This window comes from Tamandua tetradactyla, chromosome 8 (assembly GCF_023851605.1).
Source record: "Tamandua tetradactyla isolate mTamTet1 chromosome 8, mTamTet1.pri, whole genome shotgun sequence".
Classification (NCBI taxonomy): domain Eukaryota; kingdom Metazoa; phylum Chordata; class Mammalia; order Pilosa; family Myrmecophagidae; genus Tamandua; species Tamandua tetradactyla.
In genome coordinates this window covers 74,159,335-74,185,751 of record NC_135334.1, presented here as the reverse complement: position 1 = coordinate 74,185,751, position 26,417 = coordinate 74,159,335, and the positions used below count along the sequence as shown (strand labels likewise).

Sequence of the window (26,417 nt, the reverse complement as noted above, 5' to 3'; positions counted from 1 at the left end):
CTTATTCTAACAATTTTACCATTGCTTAAAATATTTATGAAACACTTCTTTGGGAACTGCCTTTAAAGTCTACATCATGTAAGACACTCTCAAAAATTAGGTCTTATAATCGCACCTCATTCTTCACCAAAAAAGGTATTGCATTGCTTGACTCTGGTTCATGGTCTCTTTTGGTTACTCCGAAAAAGTGAATCCACCAAGCAAAAGTGAAGATTTGCTACTCCTGAGGATATGCTAAAGACTGCATCAAAAACCAAAAGTGTTCTGAGCATTGTCAACATCACTAGAATAAATGTAAAGGTGGAGAACACAAATACTTTGACAGGGACAAACTTCATGTGGATGTCTGTGACACTATCTGTCACATGCTAAAAATGAACTAGTCACACTATTTTACAAATCACATTATATAATCATAAATTGTAGCTCTGGAGGAAGTCTTCAAGATTGTATAATCCAAACTGTTCATTTGTACATATAAGAAAACTTTGAAGTTAGGTAATTTGTTTCTGATCACACAGCTGGTTAGCAACAGTCAGGACTAGAAACCTAGTCACCAAGACTCCCAGCACAATATGTAAATACATATTTATCCATACACGTCTCTCTTTCATTCCCCTTGTCAAAGGAGGGAAAGCCAACTCAGCACATCAAAAAGGGTTCTGAAACCCAGTAGCTGAAACATGGTGGCTTAAGACCAAAGCCCCTCTACATCTGCCCCACTTTGGGTATGAGCCATTGTTTACTGTCTGGATCACAAGAGTTCTGGGTAATGTACCTCACAGCAAGGACAAGTGAAAAATCTCATAACACATCCCCAAATGAAAAGAATATGCCCATGAAACCTCTCTGCTCACCTTCTGGCAGTAACCAAGACAGCTCAAGCCCTATTTGCTTCCAGTGGCTCACTGACAGGTAACTATGAAGAACCTGGATCAGGGGAAATAAAAAGTAGGAGATCCTGTTCAGAAAAAAAGCTGATCTATGTAAAAGCAGAGAGGTCAAGAACCATCTAGACTTACCTTGTGGCAGTCTGCTCAGGCTTGAACAAAGGGATTTCTGGCAGTCTGGCTTGGAATTAGCCTCTACCCCAGCAGAGGAACAGGAATGCTTGTTCATTCCCCCATTCCACCCACTGTTGGTCAGCTCAGTCTCACATCAACCTGGGCAGCCCCAGAATTCTGTAGCTCAGACAGCAACCAGAAGGAAAGCCATGCCGCCCAGGTCAATGGGGTGAGTAAGTGGCAGAGCAGGAAGAGTCACTGAGGCAGAAATTCTGGCCTCCCATAGCAGGTCTGCCAAGCCACACCCCCATATGGTCAGCACTAAGAAGGCCCTGCCCTAACAGGAGTCATGTCTCTGAAGCAGGAAAGGTCCTTCCTTGGGAAACACCACACCACTCTTATTTCAAAGTATCTCTCTTCTGTCAAAAAATTCCCATAGTTTTATTCTGCCTAATGCACCTTATCTAAAATCTTTGGCTTTATTTTCCAAGTTCTCTGTTAGCTGGCCACAATCATTTATTCAATCTCATTTCCCACTATTGTAGAGTGGGCACTCAACTAATCAAGCCAATCTTCCCACTTCTCTCCACATGAGCCAAGCTTGTTCTCATTTCCATGCCTTCAGTTATCCTAGACAGATAAATTGAAATACTTTGAGGGATCAGGCAGGTAACAGAAATGAATGTTCCAGTGGGGCCTGTATCAACAGAACAAGGGGTTGTTGCTTAAAGGCATTCAAATATTTCAATTCAAATATTTATACAATATTTTATTATAAGATTCACAATAACCTTTTAAGTAGTTTTTTATATTCTTTCTATCTTGCAAGTGAGGAAATTTCCCCAAGGTGAGGGAGCTGATCAATGGCTGAGAACAGTTTCCAGGCCTGTTGAAGCCAGAGCAAGACTAAACTAGGCTTCCCAGCAGTGCAAACACCATGGAAAACAAAGTGTTCTAAACTCTGAAGAGGAAATTCACTTTTCAGGATATGCATCAATACATGGATGGAAACTCCAAATCAGGGGCTTATCTCACTCACTATACTTCAACTGCCTCAGATTTTGTTCATCTACCAAACCCCTCTCCTCTTAATTCTCTTTTAATTCCTATGGCATAAACAGATTAGACAACATAATCCAGTGAATTATATACTCTTGCAAAATTGGATACTACTTCCCCATGTCTGTCAGCTTCACAAATCAGACTCTTGTATTAATCTACATAGCTTACCTACTGAAAATGTTTGATCTGATCTAATCAAGAAGAAACAATCATACAAATCCAAAACAAGACATTCTGCAAAACAACTAACTTGAACTTTTCAAAAACGTCAATGTTGAGAAAGACAAAAAGGCATTCAAGATTTAAGACATTAGGGGACAAACAAATCAATAGGTCAAGCCCTGAATCTTGGGGGGTTTGCCCCTATGAAACTTATTTCTGAAAAAGATAGGCTAAGCCTACTTAAAATTAGACCTAATGGTCACCTCCCAAAAAACCTCTTTTGTTGTTCAGATGTGGCCTCTCCAAGCCAATACAGCAAGTGACCTCACTGCCCTCCCCACTATGTGGGACATTACTCCCAGGTGTGTTAAATCTCCCTGACTATATGGGACAGAACTCTGGGGATAAGCTGGGACCCAGCACAAAGGATTGAGAAAGCCTTCTTGACCAAAGGGAGGAAGAGAGAAATGAATTCACTGCCCTCCTGCCTATGTGGGACACGACTCCTAGGGGTATTAATCTCCCTGACAACATGGGACAGAACTCCCAGGAAGAGCCGGGACCCAACATCAAAGAATTGAGAAAGCCTTCTTGACCAAAAAGGGAAAGAGAGAAATGAGACAAAATAAAGTTTCAGTGGTAAAAGATTTCAAACAGAGTCAAGAGGTTATCCTCGAGGTTATTCTTATGCATTATATAGATATCCCTTTTTAGTTTATGGTAGATTGGAGTGGCTGGAGGGAAGTACCTGAAACTGTTGTGCTGTGTTCCAGTAGCCTTAACTCTTGAAGAAAACTGTAAAACAATATAACTTTTACAATATGACTGTGAAAACCATGTGTCTGATGCTTTTATCCAAGGTATGGACAGATGAGTTTAAAATTATAATAAAAAATAAATAACAGAGGGGATAAGGGGTAAAATAAATTGAGTAGATTGAAATATGAGTGGTCAATGAGAGGGAGTAAGGGGTATGGTATGAATGAGTTTTTTCTTTTTCTTTCTTTTTCTGGAGTAATTTAAATGTTCTAAAATGATCATGGTGATGAATACACACCTGAATGATGATACTGTGAACCACTGATTGTACACCATGTATGGACTGCATGTGTGTGAAGATTTGTCAATAAAAATATTAAATTTTAGAAAAAAAGCACTGTTCTAGATTAAAGAAGACTAGAGGGTGGCCACGGTGGCTGAGCAGGCAGAGTTCTCACCTGCCATGCCAGAGACCTAGGTTCAATTTCCGGTGCCTGCCCATGCAAAAACAAAAAAGACTAGAGATACGACAAAAGTATGACAACTAGTACATGTGTGATCCTTCTGTGAATTATGAAATAGAAAACAAAAAAAATCTAAAAGACATCATTGGGAAATTTTGAGAAATATGATTAAGCATTATATATGGATAATGTATTGAAACAATGTTAAATTTCCTCAGTGTGCTAACTAAATATTATGGTTATACAGAAAGATACCCTTATTTGGGGGGGATAATCACTGAAGTATTTAGGGATGAAATGACAAAATGTGCATACCTAACAAAAAGTTCGGAAAACAGATACCCTCTTTATCCAGTGTATGGCTAGTTTAGTAAAAAAGACAAGCATGGAAAGAAAAAAAATTAACAAAATAGAAAAATAAAAAAAAATGAATCTTACAAACATAATACTTTACAGAAAAAAACAATTCCCAAAGTTTATTCCATTTATACAATGCTCAAAAACAGGCAAAACTAAACAACTGTATATCATTTAGGGATGCATACCTTTGTGGAGAAAAAAGGAGGTTGTGATCAGAAACAGATACAACAGAGGCTTCTAAGGTGTCAGCAATGTTGTACCCTTGACAGGTGTTCGCCCTTTAACTATTTGTTAAGCTATACTTTGAAATTTACTCTAAAACTACCTGTTAAACTGTACTTTGAAATTTATCACTTTTCTGAATTTGTTATAGTTCACAAAAAAATTTTTTTTTAAAGTTCACAAAATAAAGGATAGATAAGAAAGGGCAAATATGGCAAAATGTTAACAATTTTAGTGAGACGGTATGAAAAGTAAATAAATATTTGTTATACTATTCTTGCAAAGTATCTATAGGTTTGAAATTTTCCAAAATAAAAAATAAATGAAGAAAGAAATCCTGTATTACAGACTTTCTTATATACTCAACTTCGTAAAAGAGATAACAGGCACTAATTTCCTAACTGCTGACTACCTAAGCAAACTGGACTTTGAAGATCTACCGCCAGATCTTTGCTGCAGTTCATGAAAGATACAGTGGGAAACTTTCAGGGAACAAGGTTTCCCCCAAAACTAAAATCCTCACATAACAGGAAATACTGAAAAGTGGGGAAATCAAAGCTCTATTACCTCATCTCTCACTGAGGACATCAAAAAAGCACAAACAGTTGACAAATGCCCATTCACACAGCAGAACAAGTGCAGTCCACACACAGAGCCAAAAACTGAGATTACACTGTATTCATTTTGCCACAGGTATCAAAAACTACAGCCTGCAAAACAAGTGTCTCTGGCCGGTCATAGGAAAAAGGCACTGGAGTGGTCAAATAAATATACCTTAAATAAGCAGTCTTTACTCCTAATCCATATAAATTAGTCCTCGGCTTCAGCCAGGAGGAGGAAATCTGCAAGGCTGAATCACTGGCATTTCCTGCATTGGCTTCAAAGAAACTAGCCCTTATATAGGACAGAAAAGGCAGGTGACACAGCTGTCACTAGAGGCCTCAATTCAGAGGGAGCATGCTGGGCAATAAAGCCCTCTCTCCTACAATCACCAGTTCATCTTCTGCCAAATGGCCCCTTATTAATGTTACTGCTTACCCAATGGCCAACGCTTAACCTTGGCTCTCTCCTCCCCTCAATTACAGCCAAGACCCTGCCTTTCTAGATAGCTCCTCCTCTAATTTACTAGAAGGAATAGTCAAAACTGTTTCCCCAAACTTCCATCAACTGGAGCAAATCTGTAGTGGTGTGACATAGTGCTTGCCTCTCAAACCCACCATTTTTAGCATTTTTATCATCTTAGAATGAAAACATAAAAGGCCTGCTTATCAAGCTATGGAATTATAAACTGTGAAGGATAGAAAGTCCAATATTATAAGCTAGGATCTGATTCAAAAAGATCTCAAAAGGTTTTATGCTACCAAAAATAACAAGGTACAATTTAACAGGAATAAATGTGAAGTCCTGCATTTAGAATAATGACTCAATCAAATAAATCCAGGATGGAAAAGACCTGGTACAGCAGTTCATATTAAAAAGGCTGTCTTGGGTGGTGTTCTAGTTTGCTAGCTGCTGGAATCCAACACACTAGAGATAAATTGGCTTTTAATAAAAGGGGATTTATTTCATTAGTTCTTTAGAGGAAAGGCAGCTAACTTTCAACTGAGGTTCATTCTTACATGGGAAGGCACAAGTTGATCTCTGCTGGCCTTCTCTACAGGCCTCTGGGTTCCAACAACTTTCCCCAGGGTGATTTCTTTCTGCATCTCCAAAGGCCTGGGCTGAGTGCTGAAATGAGGTATGGTGAGCTTTTATGCTGTGCTATGTTGAGCTCTCATTTAAGCACAACCAATTAAATCAAACAGGCATGCCTCTTAGACAACTGCAGATGTAATGAGCAACAGATGAGGTTGAGGTACCATTGGCTCATGTCCACAGCAACAGAACTAGGTACCTTCACCTGGACAAGCTGACAACTGAATCTAACTAACACAGGTGGCCAACAGTGCTTCAGTGGCAGAGTTCTCACCTGCCATGCCAGAGACCCCAGCTGGTTTCTCAGTGCCCGCCCATGTAAAAAAAAAAAAAAAAAAAAAAAAAGTGCCTTTTAAAAAGGAGCGTGGTGGGGGGCGTGGGGTGGATCCAATGGGGGTAGGTGGAAGAGAGGCTGTTACCGAGTACATTCTTATGTACTCAGATTGGACATTTCTATAGACTTGCTTTAATTGGAACATTAAGTTCTAGGGTACGTACATCCTTTCAAACCAGCACATTCCCCAAGAAGACAAACCAGAATTAGCCGGTATAGTTATAGAAGACAGATTTTGGTTTGACATAGGGAGAACTTTCAGCATAAGGTAGTAGTTAAGAATATGGGACATGAGTGGTAAAAAGCTTGCCTGCCATGAGAGAGACCTGGATTCAATTATAGGCCCATGTACAGTCACACACACACACATACCACACAGAATGTGGGACATGAAACTCAGCCTGCTTGAGTTAGAACACCAACTCCACACCTTCAAACTGTGTGGCTTTAGGTAATTTACTTAATCTACTTGTGCCTAGGTTTCCTTGCTTACAAAAGGGAATTATAATATTACCTATCTCCTAGAGCTTTCGGGAATAATTCACAAAAAGTGCTTAGAGCAGTGTCTGGCACATAGTATATGCTAAAAAAGTTTAGCTATTGCTGTTACTGACTGTCAATATAATAGGTTAGAGAACCTGAAAACTTTCCTATTAAGTGCACCCAGAAATGCTTAGAAAAATGTAATACATTTCAGGTTGTGATAGTTACTAAGTCATTGTCTCTCAGCTCAACTACCCTGTTATGCTCTGCTTCGACTCCAACACTATTTCCCCTTTGCCAGCTGGTGCCCTATTAGGTCCTGTCAATAGAGGGCTCTAAAAGGAAAATGGAAGGCAGGAGGCGGCTACAAGTGACTTCCTTCTTGTGGTTTGCTGTTTCTTGGCCAACAGCAGTTGGTGCTTCTCAACTTCTTTTCAAACACCCAGAACCAGCCTCACTGTGACCCCTTGCAGGTACCAGCATCAGCTGGGCAGAGCCCAAATGACGCTGGCTCCTCCATGCCCCTCCTTTGAGCTCCTGAGAAACCAGCAAGATCCATGCAACACCCTCTTGGTCAATCTGGATGCAGCTCCTTCAGATTCCTCCAGACTTCAAGGTCTGACAACTTCAATCTCCTCCCTTTGTTTCTCAGTCCTGAAGGAGGTAGCTGCTTAATGCAGTTATGATATCAAAGTTACTTTAAGATAAACTTTTGCTTTTTCAGTCCTCCAACAAGGATTTAAAAACTAATTCCCTTTATTGGATTCACTCTATTAAAATAACTAATGTGTGGTATTCCTGGTTGGATCCTAACTGAAAAACAGATCAAATGAGCTCACTTTTGGGAAAGAAAGGGAAATGCCAGAAACCAAAAACAAGGAAACTGAAAACTAGAGCAGCTTTCAGATCTGAGCTGATGGCATATCTGTCCTAGCAGGACAAGGAATTATGACAGGCTCACAATCACAGGAAACAGATCTTGGGTCCACAAAAGGCAATTAGATTCTATATAGAAGCTGAAACCCTCAAGGTACCACTCAATAAAAAGACAGACTAAAAAAAAAAATCTGTTCACAGGGACATTAAGGAAGCTTGCCTTGCTCACCTAGTGAATGAAACTGTCTAGGAATTCAAAACCACAGGTGTGTTCAACAGGTGTGTGTACAACTAAGCATGTGGTCTGAAGTCCAAAAGTAGAGAAAATTTACATACATTTTGGTGTCCGACTGAAAAATTTCAATCTGAGATTATTATTGTGAAGTAATATTTCCTAAATCTTGGGTGCCCAGCAGAAGCAAACAGAAAGTTGACCTAGGAGATATACAAATGGCCAATAATCACATGAAGGATGTTCAACATCATTAATCATCAGGAAAATGCAAATTAAAAGCCCAATGAGATACCAATACACCTCAATCAGAATGGCTAAAATTGAATAGTTTGAAAATACCTAGCACTGGCAAGACCATGAAGACCATGAAGCAACTAGAACTCTCATACACTGCCAGTGAGAACACCAAATGGTACAACCACTTTGAAAAACCACGAGGCAGTTTCTTTAAAAGTTAAAGATATACCTCTCATACAACCCATATATTCCACTCCCAACAGAAGGAAAGCATGTCTTTGAATGCTCACAGCAGCTTTATTAACAATAGGCAAAAACTGGAAACAACCCAAATGTCCATGAACAGAAGAATTATAAACGATAAGTGACACAGCCATACAACAGAATATTAGTCAGCAATAAAAAGTAAAAATCACTGATATATGCAACCAAATGGATGAATCTCAAATTATGCTATGTGAAAGCTGCCAGACACAAAAAATAAACACTGATTACATTTACATAAAATTCTAATATATAGTGACAAAAAGTTGATCAGTGGTTGGCTAGGGCTAGGGTAAAGGAAAAGGTGATTACAAAGCATGAGAAAACTTTTGGGGATGGGGGAAATGCTCTGTATCTTTATTGTTGCAGCTTTTCACAAATGTACACGTTTGTCAAAACTCTTATACTTTAAAGTTGATTGAAAAAAATAAAAATAAAGTCAATTGCACATAAAGTTATTCCTAAACAATGTTGATTAAAAAAAATGTTCTATGGAGAACTGACCTCAACCCAGGCCACACAGGCTTACCATAGATGATACTCCTCTCATATGAGTCATGAATATGACTCAAAATTACAAAATATTTGAGGAAACAATTATGAGCAAGAGACAGTTACACATAGAATCTACAATGATTATATGGATACTTTATTTAAATATGCCTATGGTTAGATATTAAGATATCCATTATTGGTGGTTCTATGTGTATTGTTTGTTTTCTTGAATAAAAAAATTAACAACAAAGAAAAAGAGTCAGTTACAACAAATGGCAGGATCATACTAAAAAAAACTTCAGGTAATTGAAAATATGAGAGACTATAAACTAACTTTACTTAAAACTATAGGCATATAAGAGTTGAAAACATAAAACAAAACAAGATTCCATAAAAACAAAGCAGGCAGATTTGAAAATGAACCAAAGAATATATTAAGAAATTTAAGTTACCTGGGGACAGGTATACTGCCTTACTTCTCTCCTCGGAGTCCACATTCCAGATCAAAACTGGAAAAAAAAATGGATGATCTCACCTAGCTAATGGAGAATGAAGTATTTATGCCTTTACCTCCCATACAATGACTGTTCTTTCAAAAATGATGCTTATGAATACTATAACTGAATTCTATAGAATGACAGGAAAAGTTTCGGCCAACCCAGAAAATTGTGTATCCTTTGGCAAAGGAGAAAATGCCAAGAAGTATGTAAGGACAGATGACCGAGTGGAACATGTAGGAAGAGCCCACCTGCATGACCTTGAAAATATTGTGCCATTTCTTGGTATTGGCCTTCTTTATTCCTTGAGTGAACCAGATCTCTCTGGCTATCCTACACTTAGGACTCTTTGTTGGAGCATGGCTCTACCACACAATTGTGTATTTGACACCCCTTCCCCAGCCAAATCGAGTGTTGGCTTTTTTTTGTTGGATCTGGAGTTACTTTTTCAATGGCTTACAGGTTGCTGAACAATAAATTGTACCTGTAAAGGAGAATCAAACAATTCAGTGTCTAAATTGTTTGTTAAGAATTTTTTTGCTTCCAATTTACACTGAATACTTTCTTAGGTTTTAGAAAGGAGAGAAGCAGAGAAATTAAGAAATGAGAAAACCTATTTGGAATATTAGCATCAACATTATCCTTCATGCTTGTCTTATATTTACATTAAAAACTTAGCATAATAATTCTTGTCTTTTGCCTCACTTATAAAGTACTTTGTTACAAATTTTGATTATACTATAATTTGTAACTACATTTATTTTATACTTTAAATCTACAGAGTGATTACATGTAGGATAGATCCACAGTTCTATATTATTGAAATGAAAATTTGAAATAAAGAATTTAAGCAATTAATAAGTTATCTAATGAAAATAATTCAAAAAGCAAATCAGACCTAGATGAAGAGTAAATTAAGCATATTAGGAGACAGATTTAAGGAAATTACCCAGAAGAGATCACAGATAGTGGAAATTATGAAAGATTAAGAGATGTGGAAGAGGGCCATGAAAATACATTTAACATCATTAGCCAATAGGGTTATATATATTAAACCACTATGACATGCTACTACATACCTACTGAAATGGCTAAAATTAAAAATTTTGACAATAACAAGTGCTGCTAAGAGTGTGGAGCCACTGGCACTCTCAATGTAAAATAGTACAGCTACTCTAAAACAGAGTTTGGGCAGTTTCTTTTAAAGGTAAACACACATTTACTATATAACTCAGTGTGCTGGTTTGAAAGGATTTATGTACCCTAGAAAAACCATATTTTAATCCTAATCTTCTCATTTTGTAAAGACAGCCATTTCTTCTAATCCCTAGTCAGAATTTTATGTTGGAAACTTTAATTAGATTATCTCCATGGAGATGTGACTCAATCAAGTGTGGGTATTAAACTTGATTGGGTGGAGACAGATCTCCACCCATTCCAGATGGGTCTTGATTACTTTACTGAAGTCCTTTAGAGGAGGAAGCATTTTTGGAAAAGGCTTGAGATTCTGAGAGAGCAGAGAATGAGGACAGAACGACAACAGAGAAAGCCACGAGAGTCCAAGAGAGACAGAATCCACCAGCCAGTGACCTCTGGAGATGAAGGAGAGTGCTCCTGGGGGAGCCTCATGAAATAAGAAGTTGGGAGAGAAAGCCAGCAGACTGTTGCCACGTTGGCCATGTGCCTTCCCAATTGAGAGAGAAACAATGAAAGTCATCAGCCTTCTTGAACCAAGGTATCTTCCCCTAACACCTTACACTGGACATTTTTATAGCCTTGCTTTAACTGGGACATTTTCTTGGCTTAGAACTGCAAACTAGCAACTTACTAAATTCCCCTTTTTAAATGCCAACAACAACAACAACAACAAAAAAAAACATGTGGAAGGCAGAATGAGAAGTTAAATATGAGATCCATGAGCAGCACTACTTAAAGAGGTAATGACAAGGAATTTTTACAAAATTGGTAAAAGATATGAAATCACAGACTGAGGAATCACTACATGCCCCCAGTAAATAAATAAACTTAAATCCACACCATGTAATGAAACTGCAGAACAAAAATGAAAAAGAGGATCTTAAAAGCAACCAGAAAGGGTGTATGGGTAGCTCATTAGTTAGATGGCTGCCTTTCATGCAGGAGACCTGGGTTCGATTCCAAACCATGTACCACCACCTCCAAAAAAAAAGCAACCAGAAAAAATACTGATTAAATTGAGAGTGTAGTTCTCAAGAACAACCACAACAAAAAGAATTTTATGAAATAATATTTTCAAGGTGCTAAGAGAAAATAATTAGAAACTCAGTACCCAGATAAACTATCATTCAGACTGATGATAAAATAAAGACATTTTCAGACAAAGACAGTGTTTACCATGAACAGAATCCTATTGGAAAAAAACAACTATTCAACACAAAAGGAAGGAATAAAGTGTAACAAAGAATGGTGAAAAACAAACAGTAAACGTGATAAAATTAAATAATCATTTTAGTGACCGTGCAAAACAATTATTAATTAGAATTGTTCAACATTGAAATGGACTACCCTCTGGAATGGTCGCTTTATTCTTGGAAGTCTTCACTGTGAGCCTGGAAAACACCACTTGGTTTGCTGAGTGTACAGTGGGTAAGAGGCTTAATTAAATGGCCTTCTGACCATAGGGTTTTATCAGACACAGCGTCAGATCAGCTCTCTTCAGCCATCTGAAGTAGGGCTTTGCCCCCATCCCAACAGTTCTAGAACCCAAGCCTTAATTCAATGCATTCTTCCAGCTCCCCTATTTCACAAATAAAAAGGAACACTCTAAACAGAAATGTTTTTCATATGAGCTCTCAGGTGAGATCTCCCAGCTTTTGGGGAGTACAGCTTCTGACCATAAGATTGAGGCACTGAAATTAGTCATTATTTGCCTGAAATTGAGCTAAAAGTACTTTGGAAGCTTTTACAAAGAAGTATATGCTCCTTCCACTCAAAGGAGACAATACCACACAGGAACAGAGAGGGAGAAAACACATACACCTACTTGATCTGACTGTTCACCCCAGGTTTCCCATATATTCAAAGCAGGAAAGATCTCCCCAAGGTAGGGAACCTGAACTCCCTTAACATCAAAGGATTCTGCCCCACCCCAGAGAGTAACCCACTTGTAGAAACACAGGACCAGGAACAGAGGACAGAGAGAGGGAAGCATAGAGCAAAGCAAATACATATTGTTTTAAGAAGCAACGCCTTTCCAAGCAAATAGATAACTTACTATTGAGGGTCAAAAGTCATTAAATGAAGAAAGGAAAGCCAGCACAAGGAAACTCATTCATTCCAAAGAATAAATTAATGGCCATAATATGTCTCAGATCCTGTATGGGCATTAGGATACAAAGACAAAAGACACTGTTTCTCATCTAGAAAGACAGGCAAACACACAGAGACTCTTAGAATACCAGGTGACAGGTGCTACCTCAGGACTAAGCAACAGAAGGAACCTAGGAGAGCAGAATCAACTCAGTTGGACTCTCACCCACAATCTTCATACACTTACATTACTTACAGTCACCTTGTAGCATACAAAGTACCTTCACGAAATACCTTATCTGATTTGACCCTTATGAAATAGGTAAATCAGATAAGATCATTGTTTACATATATGAAACCAAAATAAGGACCAAAGAACAAAAATAAGTGACTCATCCAAGACAAGCCGCATCCTCAGTGTCCTTTCACCCGTCCTCGATTCTGCCCAACCTCCCAAAACTCTAAGTACAGTCAACCACCAACCAGCTATGTGACTCTGGCCAAGTTAAACATTATAAACTTCAGATTTTCCATCTGTAAAACGAGAATAGTAAGTATAATAAGGATAGGAAGATTAAAAAGATACTCCATATAAAAGGGTGCCTTTTCACAGTGCCTGAAACCTAGTTGGTGCTCGGAAAATATTTGCTGCAGCTGCTACTACTACAGCTACTATTGTTAACAATAATAGTCGAAGACTTCACGTTACAGTAACCTCGGTTACAAACCTTTCAAGAACCTGGCCCATTCTCCATCCCGGTTGTCCTCAGACAGGATTCCACAGACACGCCCCCAAACAGACCCACCGCACCTAAAGCACCCTCGGCTCCTCCCTTAGGACATGCCCCTCACCCAACGCCCCCACAAACCTTACTCTCGATTGTTCTCCCCTTTCAGACACGGTTATGAAAGAGGCCTCCCACTCGCACCGGCCTCTGCAATCTCTTTAGGTCTGGGCATCCCTGAGGGTGCCCAGGCCGGACGCCAGCCGCGCCCGCGCGGGTTACCTGGCTGCGCGTTCCCGCTCCGCCTCGGGCTTGGCCCCGGAAAGCACCTCTCTGCGAGCTCGCGCCAGCGCTGTGAGCGCACAATTAGTTTAAACTATGGCCCCGCCCTCCTCACGCCGCCCTCTGATTGGCCCCTGTTGACTGTTGTCGTATGCTAAAGCAGCTTGAGGACCCGGAAAAAGGAAGTGTACGTGAGGACCTCTGGGAAGGAAGAAGGAGTGTCACAACTTCCGGATCCCGACCTACACTTCAGACCAAAGGCAACTACAAATCCCAGCACATTTCGCGACCTTGGAGCCCCGCCTCTGACTTGTGCCAGAAAGAACTACAGGTCCCGGTAGGCATCGCGGCAGCGCTTCCGGCGTCCAGCCGGGACGTGGTGGCGAAAGCGGTTACCATGGAGTTGCGCTGTGTAACCCGGAGGTATTGGCGGTCCGAGGCTGTAGGGAAGCGTCTGCGGGTGAGTCGGATGGAAAACAGGGAATCTGCTCCAGGGGACAGCAGTGCAGTGGAGAGGAGAGGGGGCAACGCAGAAATACTAGGAGACCTAAGACACACCCAATCCTAATCCCCTTTCTCATTGACCATGATAGAACACACGTTGGGTTGGGAGGTGAGGAGGGAAGGGCGCTGAGATACATACCTGTACAAATCTGGGGGTGCCTGAGACCCTACCCCACAACAAACATAGGGCCCCCTGCTACGGATGCTTTAAGTCCTGACACACCCTAGAAGATCTGAAACACCCTCAGACATGGGTTTGTTTTCCTCTGAGGACCTGAGACTTTTTCAAGACATAGGAGTAAATCACGGTCCCTAATTCTGGAGCCCTTGTGAGACTTGAAATATCCCCCTTTCTGCCTCTTCCAGATCCTCCTTCTCAGAGGGTCAATAGGAATCACCCACTGCCCCCAGGTTACCTCCTCTTCCTCCACCTCCTCCATTGTCTGCTTATCAAAGCTCTACAGTTAGAGCTTCATTCCTTCTTTTACAGCCCTCAGATAGATCTATTATACTTAGTAACTTACCCAGCACTTTCCCATTCAGTCTCTCTTTCAATACTCATAACAGCTCTGTGAGTTAGGGTATTCATCCCCATTTTACAGATTAGAAAACTGAAACCCAGGGAGGAGTAGTGACTTGCCCAAGGCCACATACAAACTCAGTAACAGAACTAAGACTATACTTAGTTCTCAGACTCCAGCCAAGTCTCTTTAGCTGTGCCTACTACCTCTATAGCTTAAGGACTTGTTCCAAGGCATAGATTAAACTGCCCCAATGAGAAGGAACCTGTATGGCCTGCACTGGGTTATTTACACTCAGCCTGAATAAGTTTCAAATCTTTCCCCGAATGTTAAAATGGGGAAAGGGTATTAGAGAGACTGAAGACACTGGCAATTGAATAGATTTAAGTAAACTAAACAAGAAACAAACGGTCTGGCTAACACAACACCTATGTCTGATGCTGTCATGATTAACTGGCCTCTACCGGGCCCTGCTATCTAGTCCTTCCCCTAACCTCCCAGCTATTTTGCATATTGTAGTCAGAGTAATCCTTAAAAATGCAAATCTGATCTTGTTTACTCCCCCCACCTCACCCCATCCCCATTTTAAAATATACTTTGTGGCTTCCTATTGCACATACCATAAAGCAACATCTCAACCTAGTTCTTGCCCACCTCTCCAGCCTCCAGATTAACAATATGTACCCTTCTCTCTCCTTTCCAGTTATATGGCCTACTTTAAATTTAAATTTCCAAATAACCTCTCAGCCTTTGCACATACTGTCACTTTTGCTTAAAATGCTCATCTTTACCCTGTACAGTTAATTTGTACTTATCTTCCAGATTTCTCTCAATCATCCCTTCTTCTGGAGTGTTCCCTGACTGCTCACACTAGGTCACATCCTAAATTATAGCATCATCATGTTCCTCTTCATTATAGTACTATTCACTGTTGGAACTTTTGATTTGTTATACCCCTACGACTTATCACCACTGCTGGGATACAGCCATGAGAAAAACATGGTTCTTCCCCTGATAGATTTTACTGACATACAGATAATAAACTGATAACTATAATACAGTGTTATGAGTGCTACCATGGCAATAAGTATAGGGTGCTGTGAAAGCCTAGAAGAGTAGTTCCGCATCCAGATTTGGGAATAAGGGTAGGCTTCTCAGAAAAGGTGACACCAGAGCTGAGTCTTAAAGTACGAATTAGCAAGGTGAAAGGGGGAAAGAGGAAACTATTACAAGCAGAGGAAGCTGTATGTGCAGGTAGGTTCAGAGAACTTACTGCAAGTAGTTATATTTGGCCAGACTGCAGAATTGGAAGTGAAGATAAAATTTTATATATACTCTCAAACAGAGAGAAATGGAGAGGTGGGCCAGAGCCTGGTGCAATCTTGGGCCTCCCTAGGGTACCTGGGAATGTAGCCTCCCAGAATACATTAGTTTAGGTGGCAGACTTTTCATGACATGCTTTGATGTTTCTTCCACCTTTGGCCCATAAAACAGAAACCTCTCTAAGCCAGGCAGTTGAATCATCAGATCCCCTGAGGATGTGGATTATTCCTCAAATCTTCCTGTGCTATCATATTGTTACTTGTCAGAGAGGGCAAAAACTGGCTATCAAGAAATCAAATTCCAGTCGTACTTTTCAAAAACTGAAAACAAATTTGCATTGGTTTGGGGTTGAGTACAGCTCAATTAAGTAAAAGTATGACACATGCATACTATAGAATACTCTTCAGCTATTAAAAGGAGTAAGAGAGTCTACAACAACTTAAAGATTAAAAAAATAGGTTTACAAAGAAATAGAGAGTATGTATGTGCCTGTGTAAAAATATACATAATCCTGTTTATATATGTATTCCAGGAGGTTGTGCTCTCAAACTATTAACAGTATTTGCCCTAGGAGAGTGAGCTGGAGATCCAGACTCTGTTTCTACTTGATGTATTTCTCTATGTTATTCAACTTTATTGTTATCATATTGATTTTTTATACTTAAAAAAAGTTTAAAATATTTCCAGTTTGAAAAAGAAAAAGTCCAATTCCAAATCACAAGGCAGGTATGCTGTTAACCCTGTCATTCATCAGGTCAGCCTGATCAGATGAGGAAGGTGTTAGGATCTGGGCAGAATACCAGCATAGCAGCTGGGAAGGGCTGACTCCAAAAAACAGCCACAGGAGAGAGCATCAAGGCTTCAGAGGTTCTTCCCAGCGGTCACCCTGAAGATACCATTCATTTATTCTTTTATTTTGCCATTTGTCCTTAAAGCATTTATGAAATACCCATTCATTGCAAGACTCAGTGCAGGGTCGGGGAAAGAGGTCTGTCTGCCCCTGTCCTCAAGGTACAGGGAAGGAATGGGAAATAGGTTATAAAGAAATAAGTGCAGAGCAACTACTTACATATATTGAGCACCTGCTGCAGGACATAAAACAGCTCTCAGGATAGGGTTTGTCTCCAATTATAGATGAGGAAACATTGTTATACAATTTTTTTCAAAATACAGTGAGGGATTTCAGTTAGTTCTTGCTATAACAAACCTCCCCAAAACATAGTGGCTTAAAAAATATGCATTTATTAGTACTTCAAAGTTTCTGAATCAGCTAGGTGGTTCTACTCTTGGCTGGGCTCAGTCATGTGTCTGTAGTTATCTGTGGGTTGGATGACCCTCCTGATCTTGACTGAGGACAGGCTGCCTATATCTAGTCTAGGATGAACTCAACTGTGATCACTGGCTCTCTTCTACAGCTCATATCTCTCCATCAAGCCAGCCATGTTCTCATGACACAGGCAAAGCTCAAGAGGGCAAGCCCCTTTTAAATTTTCTGGTGCTTCATGTTTGTCAGTGCCCCATTGGCCAGTACAGGTAACATGGCTGATTGAAGTATCAGATGAACTACAAAGTCATGGGGCAAGGGGCTGGATACAGGGGAAAACTGATTAGGGATCATTAATGCAACCAGTCTAAAGCAGTGCACAATGATTATTTCCATCTGGAAAATAAAGGCTTTATAGAAGAGGGTACACTAGAACTAAGAATTGGAACATGAGTATTCATTAAGTGGGCAGCTGTTACTTGGAACTGGGTGCAGGCCAGTATGTCACAATCGATAGGATTCCAGCAGGTCTCTCTGTGCTTGTGATGGACAGGGTTTTATTATTTGTTTCTTGGCTTCATTCCTTCTGGTCAGACATAGGGCAGCAGGCATTCAAATGTTGACAGAATTGAACTGAGGCTGTTACTGTGAATGAGGTATGGACTAAAACAGCTGAACCTGGGAGCCAGTTGTTAGAAAGAGCAGCCTAGATCAACTCAACCAAAACAGAAATCCTTGATTTGGCAATTTCTCATTCATTCATCCTATAAACACTTCCTGGGTGCTTGCTGTAAGCCAGATTGTGTTAGATTATGAAGAGGGCATGATACTAGCTCAAAAGCTACTGTTTATATGAACAAAAATAATAACCCTTTCCATCTGGCAAATTTATTCAACTACTTGGGACTCCTTTTTTAAAATATTCATACAATAAGTATTTATTGCCTGCATTTTATCTGCCAAACTGAGTGCTACGAATTGGGAATGTATTTGTTAATGAATAAACCTTTTGAGAGTGGACTCCATTTTTAATGCTACCTCACCAGAAAAATACACAAGATGCAGTGCTGCACAAATCAGAAGTGCTTAGGAACTGTATGAGAAGCTCTGATGTCAAGGCAGCTAACCAGTAAAAATCTGGCCTTAAATATTTACAGCTAAAATCCATGGCCAGTATTGTAGAATTCTGGGGTCCCAACCAAGGATCTACCCAAAGCCAAGGGCAGAAAGTGCTTACTTCAAGAAAAGTATCCAACCCTGCTCAAAGGCATCAAATCTGATATTGATGCTGAAACAGGGTGGGTTTGTCTGGTGAGAACATACACTATTCTCTAATTCCACAAAAGAATAATGTGTTGTCTTCCTGTAGATTTTGGTATATGAAAGATTCAGGTTTCTCTGATCAACAGCCTGCACCCTCCTGGCCAGTCCAGCATTTGGCAGAGAATTTAGCTGTGAAGTGACTCGAACCAGCACTTCCCCTAAGCTTAGTTGAGACTGCTGCTTTCTGAGAGGAAAGCAGTCACCTTCCATTCGTCTAAACTTGTTAAAACTCTATCCTTGTATAAGTTAAAGCACCAAAAAAGGAATTTACCTGAACTGTATTAAGCCTAACCTGAATTACAGACTGTTAGGTTCTTGATGTTTTCCACTTAAGAACATTTGCCAATTACATTGTTTCTGCAGATTTTTGGTTTTTTGAATCAGAAGATGAGGGCCGCATATTTTTGCTTTGGTTGCCAGGAATCTCAGCGTTAAGTATAGGTTTAGCCTCCTAAATTTCCTGGTGCCTCTCTCTCCCCTTCTCTAATCTGGCGTCTGATCTTTCTCTTCCATGTTTTATTTTCTCCATCTGCACTGTCCAGTACAGTAGCCACTAGTCACATGACTCTTGAGCACTTGGCAAGTAGCTAGTCCAATTTGGGATGTGGTGTAAGTGTAAAATACCTTAATTTTTAATATTGATTACATGTTGAAATGATTTTGGATATACTGGGTGAAATAAAATATACTATTAAAATTAACTTTACCCATTTCTTATTATGACTACTAGAAATTTTTAATTATATCCATGAAAAAATTATATCTATGGCTTATATTACATGGGCAGCACTCTTCTACAAATTGTCCTGTTTTATGAGTGTATTTTTAATGTAAACAATATTAAATCCTTTTCGAAAGCAGGTAGACTAAGCAGTAAATGCAGAGGAGGTGATAACAGTGGATGGAGTGAGAAAGAGAGGTTAACTGGATGTGTACTTGTCCTTCCTTGTCTGTATGTCTTTTTTATGTCACATAAAAGACTCCCTGGTAAAGTGTTCTTCAGTCCTCTTCTCCACAAGTGAATAGGTTCTTATGGCCTCTCCCATCTCCAGCCAAACCTGTTCTTGGCTTTACTTTAGCTAACAAGTTGGAAAAGATCTCGTAAGAAAACACACCACATTGTAAATGACTTATAACATGGTGTTCACACTTCTCAGGGGGTATTTCCATTTTGGCAGGGAACAAACCTGAACCCAAAGGAATGAATCCCTAATGGTGGAATTCCAGGCATCAGTGACAGGTGAGTGAGAGTGAGATAGACTCTGGTTTTAAGTATTTGTATACACTCATGATATGGCTGAAAATAGGGTCTGTATATGGAAAGGTAAGGGGATTGACTAAGCAGAGAAAGTAGCAGGTCCCCAGCTGGATCACACTGCAAAGGACTTCTGACACCAGATCCATTTCCAGCCCTTAGGCCTTTGTTAAGTCATAGAATAGTCCAGTTGTTGTCACCAGAGGGTAAGTATCAAGACAGTCTCCATGGGAACCACAGTGGGGTAGAGAAAAGGACTCAAAGTAGGGTTTAGAAAAGTATGAATGCAGTCCACAACTGACTCATTGGCTTAACTTTGGGCAAGTCCTTTCACTACTTGGGTTTCAGTTTCTTCATCTGGAAAATGGAAGTGGGTGTTAATAACTATCAAATGAGCCCTAAGAGATGAAGGTGCTCTGAGAAGTAGGAAGTACTCTACAAATGCAAGGAATTATGATTAGTATCTTAAAACAAAAATGCAGCCAGGAAGACTGGCATAGTGGAAAGTAGAGAACAGGGGCCAGAGGCTTGAGGGTCAAGACCCCTTGTACCTGGAACACTAGTCGTGATTCTGTCCTCCCAGGGTCCATGCTTGCACATGACAAATGATGGCCTGAGATATGAACAGACGGGACTACATAAAGACTTCGGTGCAGGAGCCCCCCTTGGACTACTCCTTCAGAAGCATCCACGTCGTCCAAGGTCAGCCCACAGAACACAGCATTCCACTCATCACAACAGCTGGTTTGCTTTGGGCCCACAGGAAAAGCCACAGGCTCCTACTGAAAAGTCTAAAGAGATTCTTCCTGTAGGATTGCACATTTTCTTGTTATTGTTCTCTTCTGGGGGTGGGGTGGGAAAGAGGGGGTAAGAATGGAAGGGTTTGGCCTTTTTAAAAATTGAGCAGTAAATCTGAAAGGAAGCGGGGGATTCTCAGAGTAGTTGATGGATAATCTTCCAAAACAAGTCAGGTTACAGCAGAAAACTTGGGTAGAAGAGCAGAAAGGCAGGCTATCAGCTAATAGTTTTGTTCTTCTGTTTTTACCTTGAGAAAGGAAGAAACCAATGAAAGAAAAACAAGCTGCTACAGTCCCAGCAAGCAGGCAGAATCTTATCTCCTCTGAGGACATGCCTATTCTGATTACTGGTTGTAAAACATTAAAGGGGACTTACTATCAACAAACTGGCATGTTTCCAGTTTAAATATTTATTGACAAATTACTTATATTCATTCCCATCATATCCAGATGGATTCATGATCACTTACACTTATTGCTAGTTCCAACACTGCCTACACTCATTCCCATTTGCCATTAAATCTATTTGTAAATGGGTAGCTATTACCCGTCAAAGGACTCTCAGCATTATTGTAGTCTCAAAGAGTCATCGGTTCTTCCCAGAGAAGTTCTGCTGCCCCTGGCTTTTGTTGTCTGGTTGTATAAAAGCATCATTATGCATCCACATATCCTAGCCCCATTATGTGTCTTTAGTCTTCTCTCTCAGGCAATTGCTGGACACCTTTAAGGCCAGGAAGCTGGTGACTAGTTCCTCAGGAGGCACTAGTCTTGGCTTGAGTTTATGGCACTAATTGGGCTGGCATCTGCCAAGATAGTAACTCAGTTTGTTCTCTCAGGAGTACAATCCACCTACTGTCATCTTTTATTATGCACAGCATCACTGATTAATGTAGTCCATGTTTCATGAGGGTTCAGGCTTCAATAATAGCTATGTACAAAATAGCTGAGGTGACAGAAGAGGGACAAAAATATGGCTCCTTCTTACCCTGAGAATTCCATCTCTGAGGAGAGATGCAGCTCTGCCCCTACAGAATCCTCAAAATGAGGGAAGAGAAAACTAAAGACAACTCCACAGCACAAAACATAATCCCTAGGGATGCCCTGTCTTTCATTCATTAAATATCTATTGAGCATTTATATACATATGTTTATGCCAATATATATGTGTGTGTGTGTGTATGTGTGTGTATGACAGGCATTGTACTTCCTGTTTTGTTGGGAGAGGAGTATGAGGGGAGAAGGAGAGGCACATCCTGACCTCAAAAGGCTAGAATCCACTTCAGCTTCCTAGAGTTTCTGAAACACTTACTTAAAACTGGGTTAAAAGACAAGGTAGAGCTTAGGGGTACTCAAACCATAGAATCTGCAATGACATTGACTTTAGGAGGCATCTAATTTGCATTCTAACTCATTGTCCTCTAACTTTTGCTCAAAACTAGTTAAGGGAGTCTCTAATCATACACATCTCCCAATCCCTTCCAATATGGTATAAATGATGACGCAAAGTCCTCTGACTTCTGTGCCCTAGGAAGCAGTTGCATGGCAGACCTTCATATATATGACCAGATCATGATTTCCCCAAGTCTTCAGCTCTCTGAGCTTTGATATTCATGGTCCAGTTTGCAGACCCTACTGTACCCTTGGCCTACTTCTTGTCAAAACAAGAAGCTTTGACAGAGGTCCTCATGCTGTGCAATGCCCTGGTGGAGTATGAGGGGAGCAGTAACCTATAGCAGCCTGGACACCCCATCCCATCCCTAATTAACAGAAGCTCCAGGCGGCCCAAGTTTTAGATAAGCTCATCCCACCAGTGACTTCCTCTGATCTTCGGATCAGCCCATGCTTGGAGGCATTCCCAAGCTGCTGCCTCATGACACTGGGTGCTAGATCATAGGTTGGCTTATTTTAACTTTTATTAATCTGTGTCATTTCATCTTGGTGTTTTCAGTCAGGAGGTATGTGCACAGGGATCAGGATGAGGATTTATTGGTGAACTGGGATACCGTGGGTCACTGAGGCAAACAGCCCCCTTCTACCACCTCCCGGCAATCTCAGACCCCAACTATAAGATCCTGCTCTCTCCAGGACTCAGGCAGAGCCCTCTGGTGGATGCTGCCTGACCTGCAGCTGAGGAGAGGAAGTTAATGTTGGGTGCCATTGCCAGTAAGAGGCTAAGGGAAGGTGAAGACAGGCTGACCAGATATGCCAAATTCCAAATACTTACCTTCCACTGGCTTACCATCATCTACAGGATAAAGTCTAAGCCCCTTTAGTATAAAGGCAGCTTTGGACTAGTAATCCAAGGTTTAGGAATAATGGGGGGGAAGTCACCTTTGGTTCTGGCTCTGCCACAAAATGACCCCATACTCTCCCTGGACTGTATTTGTTTTTTAAGGAAAAAAAAAGAGAGGGAAGTCCACACAGATGAGTTCTAACATCTTTCCTCCAGCCCCCACCCTATTCCTCCTCTCCTCCTCAGCCAGATTTTCAGTGTGTTATTTATGCTACTTGCTTAAATGTCCTTTCCTTCCATTCATGGTCTTAAATGGCTTTTGCCCACATGCCCTTGCCATTGCACTAAAAACTGCCTCACTAAGGTCACTATATTTAATTGCCAAAGCTACTTTTAGCCCTTATCTCCCTGGAATCTACTCCTCCTACAAACAAACAACTTTCTGTCCATCTTTAAAACTGCACTCTCCTATCCATTCCTGACTCTTCTTTCTCTTGTGGACCCCTCTCCCTCCTTAACCCTCCCTCTTTACCCTCACTCTTCTTGGGGAATCTCATCTGCTCCCCTAGCTTGTACATCCCCTACACTAATGATTCTCAAGTCTGCCTTCCTGGGTTTCAGAGCTACATATCCAACTGCTTGCTTGGCTACTCGACCTGGACATACGACAGGTACCTCAAACACACCAAGGCCAACCCTGTTCCCCTTTTGCTGTTTCTTTATAATTTATAAAACTGGTCACCCAAACCAGAAACCCAGCACCATCTTTAAATGCTCCTTTACCTTTACATCCAGTCAACCACTAAGTCATGCTGATTGTACCTCCCCCACAGTTTTCTATCCTTTTTTCCCTCTCCTTGTTTCAGGTCCCTCTCATTTCTTGCCTAGATGACTGAAATTGACAAATTAGTCTTCTGGCCTACTCCCCTCCTAAAATCCATAATCCACAGTAAAGCTTCCAATTATCTTTCTGAAATGAAAATTTGGATTCATCTCCTTTGCTTTAAACCCTCCACTGGCTTCCCATCACCTATAAGATAAAGTCTAAGCCGCTTTAGTATGGCATTCAAGGCCTTAGTGATAGGACTCCTATTTCCTTGCTCCCTTTGTGCAGCATGAACACACACATACACTTTGAACCATGCTATTCAGACTTCTATGCCTTTGCCTCATGCTGTTCCCTTACCCTTTCCTCCTTTCTTTGCCTAATCCACTGAAATCCAGCTTATCACCTTCCCTGGGAAACTTCCCTGAACACCTAGACTGCCAAAGGAAGTCTCTCTTCTGTTTACATGACGATTATATAGCACTTGCCACATTATATTGCCAGTTTATTTCCATCTTGCCCACAGGAGTTCCTCTAAGGCCTAAGCATCTACTTCGTATCTGCCCTATTATTCATATAAAGCCTGGCACAGTGTCTCATTTTGCTGAACATCGTTTATCAAGTATCTGGCACATAGTTAGTATCTGACATTAGCGGAAGAAAGAGAGGGCATCAGAGTCCTAAAGACTCTACCAGTAGAGAATTCTGGATTTTGTGCTGTCATCTTGGTTCAAGCCCAACAACTCTAGTTCTTAGACTCATCATTTATAAAATGGGCATGGTTTTGCCCCCATTGCCTTATACAAAGGACCTAATGAGACAATAGACATGAGAGGACCATGTGCCCTGCAAGCCTTTGCGATGAGAAGTCTTTAGCCCTTACTGACTGCTGGGTCCTATAGGACAGGGTCCTGAGGTGATAGCAGATAAAGTCACACTAAGCTCAAGCACAAGGCTGTGGCTCTGCCAGGCTACTCCAGCTCCAGCTTGGGCTACTAACTCTCCCTACCAATCCTCCAGAGCCAGGAAAGTAATGATATATCCAAGCCTTACTCTTCCCCTGCAGATCTCACAAGTGAGGAGCCAAGGACAGGGCTACGACCACTGAGGCACTCAAAATCAGGGAAGTCGCTGACCCAGTCCCTGTGGCTTAACAACAATGTTCTCAATGACCTGAGAGACTTTAGCCAAGTGGTCTCACAACTGTTGGAGTACCCAGAGAACTTGGCCTGGATCGACCTGTCCTTCAATGACCTGACTTCCATCGACCCTGTGAGTTTCCAGCTCTATAAGTAATCAGGATGGGCCTGAGGCCACCCTGTCCAACACCCAGCCTCTCCACTGCCCATGTCATTAAGAAGTAGCAAGACAGCATGGTGCAGTACAAAGACAATGACTGCTGGTCAGACACATGTCAGTTTGAGTCCTGGGCTTGCCTCTTTCTATTAGGCTGTGTGACTTTGGGCAAGTTATCTACCCTTTCAAAACCTCAGTCTCCGTCTTAAAAATGTAGATAATATACCAGCTTCGTTAAGATTTTGTGAGAATTAAATGAAAATATTTTTTAAAAGTCAAGTAGCTCATAGGAAGGTAATATAAAATAGCAGTTCTCTTTATTGGACACCTACTCTGTCTCATGTGGAGTTTTGTTGCAGAAGAATCAGGAAGTAAAAGGGCACCACTTACTATTAACTCAGACTCATGTTTTAAGAAATAAACAATTAGTTCCTTGTCTGGAATCACTGGCTGGGTGGGTGGGTGGGGGAGCTGGAGTATGGCTTGGAAACTGTCCCCCTAGTAAAGTGATCTCAATTCAACTAATATTTTTCCAGTTTTTCTTATATGACTAGTATGATGCTTTGTGTTCCTGTCTCCCTGCTGTGATAGACAGAATCTTAAATCATCAAAGCTGGACAGGTCCTCAATGAAGGGGCAACTGAGGCCCAGGGAGAGGCAGGGACTAGCCCAGTCACCTGGCAAGTCAGTGGCAGAGCCAAGACCCAAGCCCATATTTCCTGCTTCTCAGATCACAGCTCTATTTCAGTGTGATGCCCCTGAAACCCTTAAAAGGTAAACAAAAGTAGGTTAGAGTCATGCAGTATGGCTTTGGGGGGCAGGGGCAGGGAGGGCAAAAGTTATTCCTCATACTCTTACTTTTCTGCCCACAGGACAGTTCTAAGCATAGATCCAGGGCCCCATCCACCCTGGCTTTCCATTTCCTTCCCCAACAGGTCCTGACAACTTTCTTCAACCTGAGTGTCCTCTATCTCCATGGCAACAGCATCCAGCGCCTGGGGGAGGTAGATAAACTGGCTATCCTCCCTCGGCTCCGGAGCCTGACACTCCATGGGAATCCCGTAGAAGAAGAAAAAGGGTATAGGTAAGTGCCTTGCCCCTGGAGCTGGGTTCTAGCTAGGCTCCCCTAAGGGAACATGGGAGGGGAGACAAGAAATTCAAGACCATTTTTCTGCCATGCTAAGGCCAGGGAATACAGAAGGCCTTAAAGTATTTCTTGCTGTCAATCAGGATAAGCCCCAACTCCCTCAGAGTTTACCGAAGTTCCTCCATTCCCTGCAGTCAGGGAAAACAGCAACTGGTGAAGGGAAAGGAGGTTCGGGGTGGGGGGGCTGGCCCCCAGCCCAAGTCTTCCCCACAGGCAATACGTGCTGTGCACTCTGCCCCATATCACCACGTTCGACTTCAGTGGGGTCACCAAAGCAGACCGCACCACAGCTGAAGTCTGGAAACGTATGAACATCAAGCTGAAGAAGGCCCGGATCAAGAAGAACGTACTTTAAGGTTCCAAGACCCCAGCATTCCTATAGGACTGAGAATGGTCAACATAGTTTGACAATAAATGTGATTTGAGCTGTTCAGCAGAATAGAAGTTACTTGTACCTTGCAGTTGTGCCTTCCCACTCAAGCAG

At 41.2% G+C, this 26,417-nt stretch overlaps 2 protein-coding genes and 1 pseudogene across 10 annotated transcripts in view; 2 read left to right on the top strand and 1 right to left on the bottom strand.

Moving 5' to 3' along the window:
• Positions 1-13,557, bottom strand: part of NUMA1 (nuclear mitotic apparatus protein 1) — a 107,688-nt gene extending 94,131 nt beyond the window's left edge. Inside the window, exon 1 of one of the 3 annotated variants that reach the window (XM_077113699.1) lies at positions 13,445-13,557. The gene's annotated coding sequence lies outside the window, so the exon portion shown is untranslated. The other 2 variants (XM_077113700.1, XM_077113702.1) reach the window with 2 other exon arrangements.
• On the top strand, positions 9,174-9,639 carry LOC143644562 (microsomal glutathione S-transferase 1 pseudogene; annotated as a pseudogene).
• Positions 13,558-13,601: 44 nt separating the features above from the next.
• Positions 13,602-26,366, top strand: LRRC51 (leucine rich repeat containing 51). 7 transcript variants are annotated; one of them, XM_077113724.1, is made up of 6 exons: positions 13,603-13,904; positions 19,558-19,619; positions 20,218-20,336; positions 24,557-24,762; positions 25,722-25,870; positions 26,147-26,366. In XM_077113724.1, exons 3-6 carry the CDS (start codon positions 20,255-20,257, stop codon positions 26,286-26,288), a joined length of 579 nt encoding a protein of 192 aa, XP_076969839.1. In that variant the 5' UTR covers positions 13,603-13,904; positions 19,558-19,619; positions 20,218-20,254; the 3' UTR covers positions 26,289-26,366. The 7 variants fall into 7 exon arrangements, with proteins under 7 accessions (XP_076969841.1, XP_076969839.1, XP_076969840.1 ...); XM_077113725.1 differs by lacking the exon at positions 13,603-13,904 and adding an exon at positions 17,591-17,712; XM_077113726.1 differs by lacking the exon at positions 19,558-19,619 and having other exon boundaries at positions 13,602-13,904.
• The last annotated feature ends 51 nt before the right edge of the window (positions 26,367-26,417 follow it).